Raw genomic sequence first — 16649 nt, 5'->3', positions numbered from 1 at the left:
CTGCCACATGTGTACCTATGCAACAATCTTGCATGTTCTTCACATGTACCCCAAAACCTAAAATGCAATAAAATAAATAAATGGAAAAAAAAAAAGTCATTAACCTGCACACTTAACATGGGTGAATTTTATTGTAGGCAAATTATATCACAATTCAACAAGTACATTCTGAGAAAAAAGAAAAAATATAAGCTACCAATATCTAAAAATATATCTAACACACAATCTCTAAGGTGTGTATGCAGAAACTTAAAAGTCTACACATTAAAGAACACATAAATAAAGTGAAAGAAAGGCGTAACTGGCTGGATGTGGTGGCTAACGCCTGTAATCCCAGCACTTTGGGAGGCCGAGGAGGATGAATCACGAGGTCAGGAGTTGAAGACCAGCCTGGCCAACATGGAGAAACCCCGTCTACTAAAAATACAAAAATGAGCTGGCTGCGGTGGCGGGTGCCTGTAATTCCAGCTACTTGGGAGGCTGAGGCAGGAGAATCGCTTGAACCCAGGAGGCGGAGGCTGCAGTGAGCCAAGATCACCCCACTACACTCCAGCCTAAGTGACAGAGACTCTGTCTCAAAACAAAACAACAAAACAAAACAAAAAATAGTTAATTGAGATATCAATTATCCTTAAGTTGTTTTATAGACAATACAGTTCTAATCAAAATATTAGCAAATATTTTTCATGGAACTTGACAAGTTGATTCTAAAATGTAAATGAATGAGCAAAGGGCTAAGAATAGGTAAAACCCTTCTACATAAGTTGAATAAGAAGAAGTCTACATATGAAGACTTATGGTAATGCTTTTGTGGATAAGGCTTTATGGTATCAGTACAGGGACACAGCAAGTGATCAAGGAAATACCAGAAAGTGCCAAAATCTATCTATGACCATATCAAACTTTTTATTTATTTGAGATGGAGTCCTGCTCTGTCGCCCAAGCTAGAGTGCAATGGCGTGGTCTCGCCTCCCTGCAAACTCTGTCTCCTGGGTTCAAGCAATTCTCCTGTCTCAGCCTCCTGAGTAGCTGGGACTGCAGGTGCCCACCACCACACCCAGCTAATTTTTGCATTTTTAGTAGAGAAGGGGTTTCACCATATTGGTCAGGCTAGTATTGAACTCCTGACCTCAGGTGATCCACTTGCCTTGGCCTCCCAAAGTGCTGGGATTACAGGCGTGAGCCACCACACCTGGCCTGTATCAAACTTTTATATCTGACAAAATTAGCATGACAGATAACTGGGAAGAGGAGGATTTATTCAACAAAATGGTTTTTCATGTAGAAAAAAACAAAATGGATTCCTCTCTCATATCATGCACACATCAACTAGAGATGGATTATAAACTTTTTTTTTTTTTTTTTTTTTGAGACAGAGTCTCGCTCCGTTGCCAGGATGGAGTGCAAAGGCACGATCTTGGCTCACTGCAACCTCCGCCTCCCGGGTTCAAGTGATTCTGCTGCCTCAGCCTTCCCAGTAGCTGGGACTACTGGTGGCTACTACCATGCCTGGCTAGTTTTTTTTGTATTTTTAGTAGAGACAGGGTGAGCCATGTTAGCCAGGATGGTCTCAATCTCCTGACCTTGTGATCCACCCACCTCGGCCTCCCAAGGATTATAAACTTTAATGTCAAAAGCAAAACTTTAAAACTATTAGAAGAAACTGTAAGTGAATATGTGTATTTTCTACCCCAAAGTTGAAAATGATTTCATAAGACAAAAAACGCTATCCATAAAATTTAAAAACTTATTAATTTGATGACATGGAAATGAATGCTTCTGTTCAACAAAAAGAAGGTAAAAGAGAGTGAAAAGATAAGCTACAACCTGGGGAGAAGATGTTAACAACTATTATAACAAACAAAGGACCAATATCAAGAATATATTAAGAACTCCCATAGGCTAGGCATGGTGGCTCATGCCTGTAATCCTAGCATTTTGGAAGGCTGAGGCAGGTGGATCACTTGAGCCCAGGAATTCAAGACTAGCCTGGGCAACATGGTGAAATCCCATATATATATATACACACACACACACATATCTATATCTATCTATCTATAGCTATATCTATATATATAATTAGCCGGGTATGGTGGTGTGTGCCTGTACTCCCAGCTACTCGGGAGGCTGAGGTGGGAGGATCACCTGAGCCCAGGAAGTTGAGGTTGCAGTGTGCCATGATTGTGACACTGCACTTCAGCCTTGGTGACAGAATGAGACCCTGCCTCCAAAAAAAAAAAAAATTATATTAAATAGTTGCATAATATTTCTCTGTGGTGGTGATATTATATATTTGAACAAATTCCTGATATTAGAAATTTGGGTTCTTTTTCTAAGTTTTTTCTCTCTTCTTTTTCTTATTTTCTTTCTCTCTCTTTTTTTTTTTTTTGCTTTTTTTCACAATGCTGTAATATAATATAATCCTTTACATGACTAATTTCTGGTATTAGAAATTTAGATAGTCCCTTCACCTTTTTTTCTGTTATAAACAGCCAGCACTGTAACAAATGTTTATGCATTTGACAGTTTGTTTCCCCAGGAAAATAAGCACATTGCTTATATGGGACATAAAGTTGACATGGGCATATTCATTTAACTGACATGTGCAATTTCAGATAAATGGGAATCACCGTTGTGAATTTGAAATGTTTATGTTTATTGTGGGGGAAGAATGAGCTTAGCTTATCAATTCTGATGATCACCCATCAATCACAGAACAATTTTGGTCTGACATTCTCTATAATAATCTTCACATGTTTCATGATTCTCACAAAGAGATTTAATATTTTTTCTCTTAATTAAGAATGAGCTGGGCCGGGCACTGTGGCTTACACCTGTAATCCCAGCACCTTGAGAGGTTGAGGTGGGCAAATCACTTGAAGCCCAGAATTAGAGACCAGTCTGACCAAGATGGCGAAACCCTGTCTCTACTAAAAATACCAAAATTAGCCCAGTGAAGTCGTGTGCGCAGATAGTCCCAGTTACTTGGGAGACTGAAGCACGAGAATTGCTTGAGCCCAGGAAGCAGATGTTGCAGAGAGCTGAGATTGCACCACTGTACATCAGCCTGGATGACAGAGTGAGACCCTGTCTCAAAAAAAAATAATAAATAAAAAGGAATAATCTGGAAAGAAAACGCACTGTTGGTACAGGTGATAGAAACAGTAAAAAAAAAAAAAAACAAGATTCTTTTCTAGCAAATAATTTTTCAAATTACTTTAGTACTCTCAGTGGAATGATCTCAGGACCAGAGAGAATGCACACAATGCAGTAAGTACCAGAGTCCTGAACACCTAGCAGCATAAAGTAGACACTCATGAATACATGAATAAATTTTTCAGTGGGGCCAAAGATTTACTGTTATTTACAAGACTGATAAGCAGGAAATACATTAAAATGTTAACCTGATCTCAGCTTGCTATGATTACTATGTTGTTGTGGTTTTTTTTTTTTTTTTTTTTGGAAGTTTCTGTGATTTTAAACAAAATAAGGTAGATTATTTCTCTTGTAGTCACAGAAAAACCACTAAAATGCAACATTCCAAAAACAAATAGGCTGATTTGTTTCTGCTGCTTCTAATTGTGTAGCTGATTGACAGCTTAGACACATGAGATGACATTCTATTAAGCAGTGGCTCTCAGGCTTGGCTGCACATTCGAATCACCTGGGAAACAGCCACCCCCATCAGAAATGTTGATTTTAATTAGGCCTAGGTGGGGCTCAAGCATCTGCTGTAACTGAGGCTTGCCAGGTGTTTCTAATGCACAGCCAGGTTTGAGAGTTTTGTAGAGAAAACTGTGAAGAAAAAGCCTGACATAAACACCAGCCAAGCTGAATGTAAAAGAGAAGCAGTTACTGAATTATCCCAGAAACTTGGAAAGAAATCCCAGGACACAAGCACTGCTAAAAAACCACAAAGAGAATCCTGAAGACAGACACAGTAGTGCAGTTCGACCTTCATTTATTTATTATTATTATTTTGAGGAGTCTCAGTCCCTTGGCCAGGCTGGAGTGCAGTGGCACAATCTCTCTGGCTCACTGCAACCTCCTCTTCCTGGGTTCAATCGATTCTCCTGCCTCAGCCTCCCAAGTAGCTGGGATTACAGGCACGTGCCACAATGCTCAGCTAATTTCTGTACTTTTGGTAGAGACGGGGTTGCACCATGTTGGCCAGGCTGGTCTTGAACTCCTGACCTCAGGTGATCCACCTACCTCGGCCTCCCAAAGTCCTGGAATTGGAGGTATGAGCCACTGTGCCCCGCCACAGTTTGACCTTGAGAGAAACTCCTTTCCTTTCCTACACCTCGATTTTCTCCTCATTGAAACAATGATGCTGCCCTCATGTCACATGTTTGCCCTTTCAGACACACCCATGTTTCAATCCCATGTCCTGCCTGTCCTAGCTGCATGATGCTGGATAAGTCACTTCAACTTTGTAGTAGCTTCCTTATCAATAACAGAACTTTATCAGTAATAATAGCAACCTACTTCATGCAGTCATTGTAAGGATTAAACAAATAGATATTTACAAAGTATGGTGCACAATGTTTAGCACACAGTCACTGTCATGAGAACAGCTGTTCCCTGCCTCTTACCAAATAGCAATTGAAGAAACAGAAGGGCCGGGTGGGTCTGATGCGAATGGCAACATTCCCCTCTTCTCCAGGAGGCAGGACGTTGCCTTCATCATCCACAATCTGGCAGGGAGATCACAGAGGTGCATATATGAGTGTCTACACCCTGGGCCATTCCAGCAGCCCAGCCGCCTGTGCCAGCCAGGCCTGTGCATCTTTCTCCTCTTCACACCAGGCTTTGCCAGAAGTTGTGAGAGGCTGCTACCTGCACATCATAGGGTGGGGATGCCTTCCCCATGGATCCAGACTTGATTTTCATGCCTTTCGGATTGGCACAGATGACAACCTGGGGAGAAAACAGTACTGATAAAGGAGAGCGTTTCTACTCACTTCTTTACTGGGCCATGTCTTTCTCTCATCCTGACTGCTAACTCTTTCTCTCACCCTCTTCTTCGTCCACCCTCACTTTCTTCTTTCTTTCCCTTCTCCTCTCTCACTTTCTCTTTTCTTCTTCCCTTCTTTATTTTTTCTTCCTCCCTTACTCCTTTCTTTCCTTCCTTCCTTTACTCTTTCCTTTCTTTCTCCTTTTCTGTTTTCTTCCTTCCCTCCTTCATTTTTCTTTCTTTTTTTTTTTAAGACACCCTTGCTGTTGTCACCCAGGCTGGAGTGCAGTGGCGTGATCTCTGCTCACTGAAACCTCTGCCTCCTGGGTTCATCCTAAGCCTCCTGAGTAGCTGGGATTACAGGTGTGTGCCACCACCCCCGGCTAATTTTTGTATTTTTAGTAGAGATGGGGTTTCACAATGTTGGTCAGATTGGTCTCGAACTCCTGACCTTGTGATCCACCTGTCTCGGCCTACTAAAGTGCTGGGATTACAGGTGTGAGCCACCATGCCCAGTTATCCTCCTTTTTTCCTTCCTTTCCCCCTTATTTCCTTCTCCATTTTCTTATCTCCTCCCTTCATCTTTCTTCCCTATTTCCTTTCTTCCTTCCTTTCTTTTCTTCTCTATTTCCTTTCTCCCTTCCTTCCTCATTGTCTTCCTTCTTTCTTGCCTTAATTTCTTTCTTTCTCTTCCTTTCTGTCTCTCTTTCTTTTTCTTTCTTTCATTCTTTCTTGTTTTCTTTCCATAGTCAACAAACATTTATGGGGTACTCCAATGAGCACTCAAACATAAAGAACTTAATGCATCTCTAAGCCAAAAGACTCAGTTGATCCCTAGATCTCTTCCTATATGACTATAGAGGACATTGCTTAGACTCAGTTGATCCCTAGATCTCTTCCTATATGGCTATAGAGGACGTTGCTTAGAATTTTGGACTCTGAACAGTGGCAGATGTAGGCTGTCTTGGTAGAGACAAACAATGCCCTCAGCAGTGAGGGCTGGCTTGCTGGTCATGATATAATTGTGAAAGTACTTTAAATTACCTTTTTAAACTTTTAAGAAATATGTATGTGTGTGTATGTGTGTGTTTAAATAGCTTTTTGGATACAAGTGTTTTTTTGTTACATGGATGAATTCTATAGCGGTGAATTCTGACATTTTAGTGCATCTGTCACCTGAGTAGTATACATTATACCCAATAGGCAGTTTTTTTTTAACCTCATTCCCCTCCTCCCCCTTATTCCTTCTGAGTCTCCAAAGTCTTTTATACCACTCTGTATGTCTTGCATCCTTATAGCTTAGCCCCTGCTTATAAGTGAGAACATACAGAAATCAAAAGGGAAGGAAAGCTGATGGAGTTTTGTTATCAGCTTCTCCCCTGGGGGCAGGGCAGTCCCTGAGTAGCTTCAGGGAGGTGACAGACAGGAGAGGTAGGAAGCTCTGAGGCGATATGAGGCAGCAACCTGGCCTCTCCATCACTCACCGTTTCAGACTGGCCATAGGCCTCGTACAGCTCCACACCAGTCTGGCGCTTCCACTTCTCCCTCACGTCAGGGTTGAGGGCCTCTCCTCCGGTTAGACAGTGCCTCAGGCTCTGAAACTGGTACCTTGCTCAGGAGGGAAAACAAGGCCACCTATGTCAGGATCTTCATGGCACCCGCCCTCCAGTGCCACTGCCCAGATGCAAATACCCGCAGGCACTAGAAGGTAGATACCCCTGCATTTTAATCAGCTCTAAATGCACCCATCCTCTGGCTTCACAACCATAATCCTCATGGACAGATAATTTTTAAAAGATTCATCCTATCTGAGTTTGGGATAAAATCAGAAGCTCATATAATAGGTTTTGGCATAATATGGTGAGTTCCAGATGACAAGGCCAAAATAATTTAATTGGAAAAAAATGATTGATAATAAATTGGTTTGGACAGTGATCTGATTGAAAAAGATAAATCAATTAGAAATTGAAAAGATAGGCCAGGCACTGTGGCTCACACCTGTACTCCTAGCATTTTGGGAGGCCAAGGTGGGCAGATGGCTTGAGCTCAGGAGTTGAAGACCAGCCTGGGCAATATGGTGAAACCTTGTCTCTACCAAAAATACAAAAAATTAGCCAGGCTGGGGGCACATGCCTGTAGTCCCAGCTACTTGGGAGGCTGAGGAGGAAAACCAGAGCCTGAGAGATAGAGGCTGCAGTGAGCTGAGATTGTACTACTGCACTCCAGCCTGGGTGACAGAGTGAGAACTGAAAGAAGAGAAAGAGAGAAAGAAAGAAAGGAAGGAAGGAACGAAGGAAGAGAGAGAGAAAGGGAGAAAGAGAAAGAAGAGAAAGAAAGAAAAGATAACTGAAAAGACAGCTCTCTAAGAATCCCAAAATTCTGATGAATGGGCCAAAAATTCCTACAGATATTAATTATGTTGCAAAATGCCCTCTCTGTTCAACAAATCATCCAAACTGTTAAAAAAAATTAGTGATTGCAAGTACAGTTTCAATCCTGGGGGAGAGGGGAGATCAAATTGGTTTGATTAAGTTACTTAGTATTACCAAATAGCATTCAATGACATCGTTCTTGACAAGGTACTAGGAGCTTGCTTTCAGCTAAAATTATATTGTGGAGATGCACACATCAGAGCAATGAATGGGATGAATTTCTTACATTGTAGAAGAATTCCCCTTTAGATGCATATAAGAACTCCCTCTTTTTGGACACTTTGTGGGTAGATTCCTGTGACTAGGGATGATGAGACGGGAACAGGATGACTCAGGACTTGGGGGAGGACAAAAGAGGGAGAACAGGTCAGGGTTGGAAGGTACTGAAGGACGGTGGGCCTCTGTCCATATGCCACAGCAACTAGTCCTGTTCTGTCAGAAGATGTTGCTCTGGTTCCACCCAGGATGGAAACATCCTCAGCGTCTTGTCCCCTTCTCTTGGGTGCCCACTGGCATGATCTCAGAGAACAATTGGCTGGGGTTAGTCTGAGGAAGAGAGTCGGGGCATCCATACACCGTGGTGTGGGCTTGTTAGTTTTGCCAGACCTGAGGGCCCTGGCCACAAATCCTACTCCATAGGTGGCTAACAATTGTCCCATCATTTCTCTTGCCTCACAGAAGTAGCAGAGACGTTGCTGAGAGAATAGCCCATGGGTGTATGGTGTGCGGTGAAGCCTATCTCAGGTGCTAAAATTTCAGACTGCCTTAAATCTATTTGATTCCATATGGATACAAATTTTGGGGAGCCAGAAGCTTGTTCTTGAGGGGCATCTCAGACTGCCTTAAATCTNTGTTCTTGAGGGGCATCTCAGACTGCCTTAAATCTATTTGATTCCATATGGATACAAATTTTGGGGAGCCAGAAGCTTGTTCTTGAGGGGCATCTGTGAGGTTTACCGGTATGTTGACTTGTCAATATGTATGCATGTATAAATGTGTGTGCAAGAGAGAGAGAGACAAAGACAGAAACAGAAAACATATATATAGAGAGACAGAGAGAGTTGGAATGAGAGGATAGTTGTATGTGTGTGTATACCCATGCTATATATTCATATACTTAGGCTCTCGAAGCAGCAAACAGATGGGCTGTACCTGGTCAGATCCTCCTGCACAAGCAGACGGAAGATGGTTGGGACACAGCAGAGGGTGGTTATCGGGAATGTGGAGAGAGTCTAGACAAAAACAAAGGGTGAAAGATGTCCTTAGAATCACTGGGGTGGGACCATGAAGATGGAGCCAAAGGCACTGCATCTTTATATTCTCACTACCAAAGCAGAGAAGTTGAAAACTGTGTGTGGTATCCAGCCTCCAAGATGGTGCCCAATGACCCCCCCACTTCCTGACATTTGCACCTTTGGAGGAATCCCCTCTCCTGTCATACCAAAGTGGGTCTGTGACAGCAATGACATACTGCCGAGGTGACAAATACCACTTTCAAGATTCAGTTGTACAAAGACGATGGCTTTTGTCTTGGATGTTCTTACTCTCTCTCCCTTTCTTGGATCCTTTATTCTGGGGAAAGCAAGCCACCATGTTTTCAGTATGCTCAAGCCATCCTATGGACAGGTGCACACAGTGAGAAACTGGAGCCTCTAGCAAACAGCCAGTGAGAAATTGAAGTCGGCTAAAAACCACCAGTGAGCTTTTAAGCAATTTTCCAGCTTCAGTCAATCCTTAAGATGATTAAAGTCCTAGCTAATATCTTTTAAAAAATTATTGTGGTAAAATACGACATAAAATTTACCTGTTGGAATGCCTTTTAAGTGTATAGTCTGGTGGCATTAAATATTTCCAGTGTTGTGCCATTATCACTACCATCCACCTCCAGAACTATTTTTATCTTCTGAAACTTAAACTCTGTACCCATTATACAATAATTTCCCATTATTCATTCCTCTAACTCCTGGCAAACACCATTGTACTTTCTGTCTCTATGAATTTGACTACTCTAGGTATCTCATGTAAGTGGAATCAAACAGTAATTGTCCTTGTATGACTGGTGTGTTTCACTTAGCATGATGTCCTCCAGGGTTATCCACATTATATCATATAACAAGATGTCCTTCCTTTTTAAGGCTGGGTAATATTCCATTGCACGTATATACCACATTTTGTTTATTCATTTATCTGTTGATGGAAACTTGTGTTGCTTTCACCTTTTAGTTGTTGTTAATGCTGCTACAAACATGAGCATACCTTGCTGACCTCTTGATTGCAACCTCATGAGAGATCCTACTCCCAAACCCCCTCATTAAGCTGCCTCCAGCTTCCTGACCATCAGAAACTGTGAGATAAATTCCTATTTTTTAAACTGCTAAGTTTGGGTATAATTTATTACATAGCAATAGGTAATGAAAACACTATGTCATAGCTGGGGGTAGTGCAAGGAGAAGGTTCATACATTGGCTGATCAAGCACTACATGGATAATGATGATGATGAGTTTGATCATGATGATAACAATCAATATATGTTAAGAATCTACCAAATTTGGTCCACCATGCAATACCAGCTTACTCCTGCAAGAATGGTCATAATCAAAAAATTAAAAATATATATATGTTGGCATGGATGCAGTGAACAAGGAACATTTCTACATTGCTGGTAGGAATGTAAACTAGTACAAAACAATGTAGAGATTCATTAAATAACTGAAAGTAGAACCACCATTTGATCTGGCAGTCCCACCACTGGATATCTAGCCAGAGGAAAAGAAGTCTTTATATGAAAAAGATACTTGAACATGCATGTTTGTAGCAGCACAGTTTGTAATTGCTATCTATCTATCTATCTATCTATCTATCTATCTATCTATCTATCTATCTAATGGAATACTACTCAGCCATAAAAAGGAATGAATTAATGGTATTCACAGGGACCTATTATTTCACTTAGACTATTATTCTAAGTGAAATAACTCAGGAATGGAAAACCAAACATTTTATGTTCTCCCTCATAAGCGGGAGCTTAGCTATGAGGATGCAAAGCTATAAGAATGACACGATGGACTTTGGGGACTTGGAGGAAAGGATGGGAAGGGAGCAAGGGTTAAAAGACTACAAACTGGTTGCAGTGAATACTGCTCAGGTGATGCGTGCACCAAAATCTTACAAATAACCAGTAAAGAACTTATAACCAAACACCACCTGTTTCCCAATAACCTATGAAAATAAATTTTTAAAAATCTACTATGGACACCTAAGTGCCCATCAACAGATGAATGGATAAAGAAAATGTACATATACACAATGGAGGCAAAAAACAAAACAAAACAAAACAAAAAACAGTGAGGTACTGTCATTTGCAACAACATGGGTAGAACTGGCAATCATTATGTTAAATGAAATAAGTCAAACACAGAAAGACTAACTTCACATGTTCTCACTTATTTGTAAGATTTAAAAGTCAAAACAATTGAACTCATGGAAATAAAGATTAGAAGGATGGTTACTGGAAGCTGGGAAGGGTAATAGGAGCATTGTGGGGAGAGATAAGGATGGTTAGTAGGTACCAAAAAATTATCAGAGGCTGGGAAGGGTAGTGGGGGGCTGGGAGGAAGATGAGGATGGTTTGTTGGTACCAAAATAATAGAATGAATGAATAAGACCTGTTATTTGAAAGCACATCAACATGGCTATAGTCAATAATAACTTAATTGCACATTTAAAAATAACTAAAAGAGTATAATTAGATTGTAACACAAAAGATAAATGCTTGAGGGGATGGATACCTCATTCTCTATGATGTGATTTTCATGCATTGCATGCCTACATCAAAGCATCTCATGTACCCTATATATTTATAGGGTACATGAGATGCTTTGATGTAGGCATGCAATGCATGTATAAATTGGTGTATAAATATATACACCAATCTCCTCCCTCCCTATGAGAAGACCCTGGGAGGCTGAGCAGGAGTCACCAGGACTTTCTGCTTGGGCCAATTACTCATGTTAAGCACCATGGACAGTAGCATTTGGAGTTGAGGCACAGACTGATTTTGCCTAAGGGTTTGACAAATACCTAGAGTTTCGGCAAGAGCATAGGAAAGAAAGTGGTGGAGACAGGGACAACCCCCATGCAGGAGAAATAGAATATGCACAGGTTTGGATATCTAGGAATCTAGGTAGAATGTAGGCAATGACTGAAGAGAACCAGGTGGTCAGGAATCAGATTATGGAAGGCTGGGGAGCCACACCAAAGAAGCCTTAAATTCACTGATTCATGTGTTTTCTCCTGCAGCCTAGAATCTGTATCCCACTCATCTCACTTATACCCAACACATATGGGGGGGGTGTTGGTTTTTCTTCTTACATTCAGGATCACTTTGGCATCAACTTGGGGCAGCTCATGCACAAAAATGCAAGATCCATTAGGCCAGGCAGAGAACAGAGTCCAGCCTGCCTTCACCCAGCCAGTGTCAGTCATGTTCCAGAAGATGTCCGATTCGGTCAAGGCCATCCACCGTCTGCCAAAAATTAGAGAATGTCAGCACCCTCGGCAATGATTCTACCTTTAAAAAAGGATCGTATTATTTATATCACCTCATTTGGAACCCTGCCCACAGTGGGTACTCACTTATATTTGTTGTACCTGAACAAGAACCATTAGGCCAACTATTGTCTCAACAAGCATTTGGTAAGCATCTTCTCTGTATCTATGCTCTAGGCTAAGAATACAGAAGCAAAAGAGTTTCCAAAAAAGTTCACAGTCCAGTGAATGTGATCTATAAGGGGAAAAAATTAACCTTAATATTGCACTAAGGTCATTTTATTTAGCCAACATTTATTTAGCACTTAGTCCAAACTTAGCATTAGGGATATAGAAAAGAATGACTAGTCTTGCTTTGAGGGGCTTATAGTTAGGAAGTATAAATATCTAGGAGACCCCTGGAGAGCGTATTTTAATAGAGCTAAACATAAAGCCTTGTGCAATTACAGAGAATAGGACCTAACCCAGAGCAATGATGGAGATGGGCTTCTGAGAAATGCTCCGTTAGAGGAGGTGACACTTGAGTTAGACATAAACAATGCACAGGGATTAAATAGGTGAGGCAGAGAACCAAGAGCATCCCAAGAATGGAAAGCAGTGTCTGAAAATGTGGAAGACAGAAAAGTGATCATGCACTTGAATTCTGGGACACACGCACTACTGGTTCTCCTCCTTTTCGTTAGCTGTTCCCTCTCAGTCTCCTCTGCTGAGTCCTCCTGGTCTCCCCTTTCAGTGCAGAAATGCCTCAGGCACTCAGTCCTGAGACCCATTCTCTTTTCAGTTTATATTACAATTTGCTGATCTCATCCTATCTCATAGTATTAAATACCATCTTTACACTGATAAGTCCAGCATGAATCTTTCTCACTAACTTCAGACATGTATATCCAAATGCCCACTCAACATCTCCCCTTTTAACAACAGGATGGAAATGTCTAAGAAGCCTCTCAAATCGACAACTCCATAAATATACTCTGCTTTCTTCCCACCATACAGCTTATCCCACAGTTCTTCCCCCATCATTTAGTGCTTCCGGTTATTCAGGCCATTCCACTTAGAGCCATCTTTGACTTCTCCTTCTCATTCCACATTGAATCTGTCAGAAAGTCTTATTAAGTCTAGGTTGAAAATATATTCAGAATCTCATCGCTTCTCCTACTACTACTCCCCAACCATGCTTGCCTCTTAATGCACCAGTCATGTTGTTTACTTGTTTTCCCTACAGTTCACTGTCAACCCAACATCCTGAGTGAGGCTTTCAAAAAACATATTAGATTATGTCACTCCTCTGTTCAAAATATCCAATGCTTCTCAAAAAAAATCAAACATAGAATTACCACATGGTCCAGCAATTTCACTTCTGCATATATGAAAGAATTAAAAGCAGAGACTCAAACAGGTACTTGTACGCCAGTGTTCATAGCAACATTATTGACAATAGCTGTAATGTGGAAGCAACCCAAGTGTCTATCAACAGATGAACGGATTATTTAAAATGTGGTCTCTCCATACAATGGAATATTTTTCAGTCTTGGAAGAAAATTTTGACACATGCTACGACATGGATGAACCTTAAAAACATTATGCTAAGTGAAAGAAGCCAAATTGCAAAACAAAAGGACAGACTGCATGATGCCAATCACACGAAATACCTAGAGTATCAAATTCATAAAGATGAAAGGTAAAATAGAGGTTACCAGGGGCGAGGGGAGAGGGTAATGGGATGTTATTGTGTAATGGGGGCAGAGTTTTCATTTGGAAAGATAAAATAAATTCTGAAAATGGATGGTGATGATTGTTATACAACCGTGTGAATGTATTTAATGACATTAAACTGTACACTTAAAATGGTTAAAAGGGTACTACATATATATATATATATATATATATATATATATATATATAAAGAGAGAGAGAGAGCGCCATGACTTAAAAAGAAACCTCCAATAGCTTTTCACCTCACTCAGAGTAAAATCCAGAACCATCAAGATCCTTCCCGAGCTGCCCCGTTGGCTCACTGACCTCAGCTCCTGACACCTTCCCCCTCAAACCACCCCCTCCAGCCCACTCATCACTTTCTGTTCTTGGACCCTCTAGACAAGATGCTCTGGTACCTTCCGCTGGCCACAAAACCCAGGCCGTAGCTGCTCTGGGAGTGCTCGACCATCTTGGGGGCCCCGGTTGTTCCGCTGGTGAAGCAGATGACCAGCGGGTCTCGACTCTTTGTCCTCACGCAGTTGTGTTCTGTAGATGCCTCCCTGTAAAAGGTGAAAAATCTCGGTAGCACTACCATAGTAAAAATAGTAGCACCTATAACATGTATAACAACAATATAATATGACTACCATTTCATAATACCACGTGTGAGGTGCTGTGCTGAGATGTCCGGCATGGGTCATCTGCAACTGCCTCATGGGGTAGGTACTGTCATTGTAACCCTTTTGCAGACAAGGAAACTGAGGCTCAAAATGGTTAAATAACTCACTCAAAAGAGTCCATGCTTTCTTACCAAGGCATGAGGACTTTCTGGTAGAATACACACATGTCCATGTCTATAATTCTGCACATTTAGGCACAATTTCCACCCCACCCCATTTATTATTATTAATAATAAATTTAATTATTAAATTTAATGATTTAGAACTGTTTTCTAAAGATTTCCCCCAATATGGGGTTTTGAGATCTAGGTAATTCCCAAAGTTCTGTGATCTGGATAATCAGCTAATCTACTGGCTCTCAACCCTGGGTGTACCTTGAAGTTCTCTAGTGCATTTTTGGAAGAAACTTGCCTGTACCCACTCTGAACAAAATAAAATCAGAATCTTTGATGTTTTCTTAAATGCTTCTCAGGTAATTCTAATAACAACCAAAATTGAGAACCACTGATCTAGGCCCACCTGACAGCTCATCAAAATGGGCTTTTTTTTTTTTTTTTTTTGAGATGGAGTTTTGCTCTTGTTGCCCAGGCTGGAGTGTAATGGCACAATCTCGGCTCACCACAACCTCCGCCTCCTGAGTTCCAGCGATCCCCGCCTCAGCCTCGCAGGTAGCTGGGATTACAGGCATGTGCCACCAGGCCTGGCTAATTTTGTATATTTTAGTAGAGGCGGGGTTTCTCCATGTTGGTCAGGCTGGTCTTGAAATCCTGACCTCAGGTGATCTGCCTGCCTCAGCCTCCCAAAGTACTGGGATTACAGGCATGAGCCACTGCACCCAACCCTATGGGCTGATTTTTGAAAACAGATCCCCACGGCTCTTGCTCAGCTATGTCTGGTTAAGAAGGTCAGATGTGAGGCCTTGTCATCTATTTGCAAAACAGCACCGAGGTGAATCTGATGCAGCCAGTCTGTGGGGTGAGCGTTTGTGACTCAATGGTTCAGGCGCCTGAGAGGTCCCTTTTGGGTTCTGGCTTCCAATCAGAACAAAGTCCCAAATTCTCAGATGGGTTTCCACCAGGTCCTTGCTCCAAGGCAAATGTGGTCTTGGCTCTGCCCAATCCTGACTTGACTACTTTTTAGCACCTTGGGCAAGTAACTTTAGTTTTCCAAGTCTCAGTTTCCTCATCTGTAAAACTGGGTTAAAGTGCACATTCTAATGTCCTTTTCAGGGATTAAATAAGACGATGCCTTATCCATTATGGTGTTCTGAACACCAAACACAATGCTTGTCACAAAATAGATGTTCATTAATTCTTCGTTACATGAATGAATGAAGGTGAGGGCTTATGTAGCACAGTATCGAGCAATATCCTAAGTACCCAATACATGGCCACTAATTTATTATTAAATGACCACCTGCTGTGTACTAAATGCACCATATAGGTTATTTCATATACTCTGGATTGTAGCTCTAATAACTACCACCACCATTGTAGAAGCATGAAGCAAAGCTGCTGACAAATCCAGCACTGACTGAATGAGTGACCTTGAACATCGAGATAGTGACCAGGATTACGCTCATGTCAGTCTGGCTGCCAATGGGAGAGTTCCTGTCTGATTCACTCTCTATGTGTGAAATCAGCAAAGATTTCATCTTTTGTTGCTTAAGGGGGAAATGGCTTTATTTTTCTGATGTTCTCCTGGAGAGCCCCAATTCACCGGAGGAGTTCCCTGAAGTTCAACCAGCCTGGCCGACTGCTCTCTGACACCAGCAGCTTGGTCTGGAGGGAGGGGCACTCAGCGCTGATGGCATCCACCCTTGGAGCTATGGAGTCACTGGTGATAATGGACTTGGCCCTGGATGCCTGCAGCCGGTACTTGAGGTCCTTCTCCATCAGCTGAGTGATACCTGGAATCATGACAGCCCCTGGCATAAAACAGAAGGGGATGTTGACTGGATAGCAGGAGAGGACTTGGGAATAGAAGTAAGAGATGAGGACAGGAAGGGGCTGGGGAGGGTTGGAATGCCTGAGCTAGAAGAGGTAATAATAATAACAATGAAATCCAAAATATTTGTAAAGCATTTACATGTGCTAAGGACTTTTCTTTCTCCTTCCTTCCTTCTTTCTTTCTCTCTTTTTTTTCTTTCTTTCTTTCCTTCTTTCTTTCTTTTTCTTTCTTTCTTCCTTCCTTTCTCTCTCTTTCTTTCTTTCCTTCCTTTCCTTTCCTTTCCCTCCCTCCCTCCCTCCCTCTTTCTTTCTTTCTTTCTTTCTTTCTTTCTTTCTTTCTTTCTTTCTTTCTTTCTTTCTTTCTTTCTCTTTCTTTCTTTCTTT

The 16649-nt window shown here is 41.5% G+C and overlaps 1 protein-coding gene across 4 annotated transcripts in view; it reads right to left on the bottom strand.

The window, feature by feature from the left end:
- The window catches only part of LOC108308477 (acyl-coenzyme A synthetase ACSM5, mitochondrial), a 34834-nt gene that overhangs the window by 8180 nt on the left and 10005 nt on the right, over positions 1-16649 (bottom strand). Inside the window, exons 4-11 of one of the 4 annotated variants that reach the window (XM_017534311.2) lie at positions 16036-16243; positions 14053-14196; positions 11762-11915; positions 8542-8621; positions 7616-7690; positions 6442-6565; positions 4840-4920; positions 4596-4697 (exon numbers count right to left, since the gene is read on the bottom strand). In XM_017534311.2, the coding sequence (XP_017389800.1) occupies positions 4596-4697; positions 4840-4920; positions 6442-6565; positions 7616-7690; positions 8542-8621; positions 11762-11915; positions 14053-14196; positions 16036-16243 (968 nt within the window). Of the gene's footprint in view, positions 1-4595; positions 4698-4839; positions 4921-6441; positions 6566-7615; positions 7691-8541; positions 8622-11311; positions 11916-14052; positions 14197-15679; positions 16244-16649 lie in introns of those variants that run through there. The other 3 variants (XM_017534312.2, XM_037740556.1, XM_017534316.2) reach the window with 3 other exon arrangements.

The sequence above is a fragment of the Cebus imitator genome, unplaced genomic scaffold, assembly GCF_001604975.1.
Source record: "Cebus imitator isolate Cc_AM_T3 unplaced genomic scaffold, Cebus_imitator-1.0 Scaffold85, whole genome shotgun sequence".
NCBI lineage: Eukaryota > Metazoa > Chordata > Mammalia > Primates > Cebidae > Cebus > Cebus imitator.
Note: the sequence above shows the minus strand (reverse complement) of the source record. Positions and strands in the feature narration are given on the sequence as shown.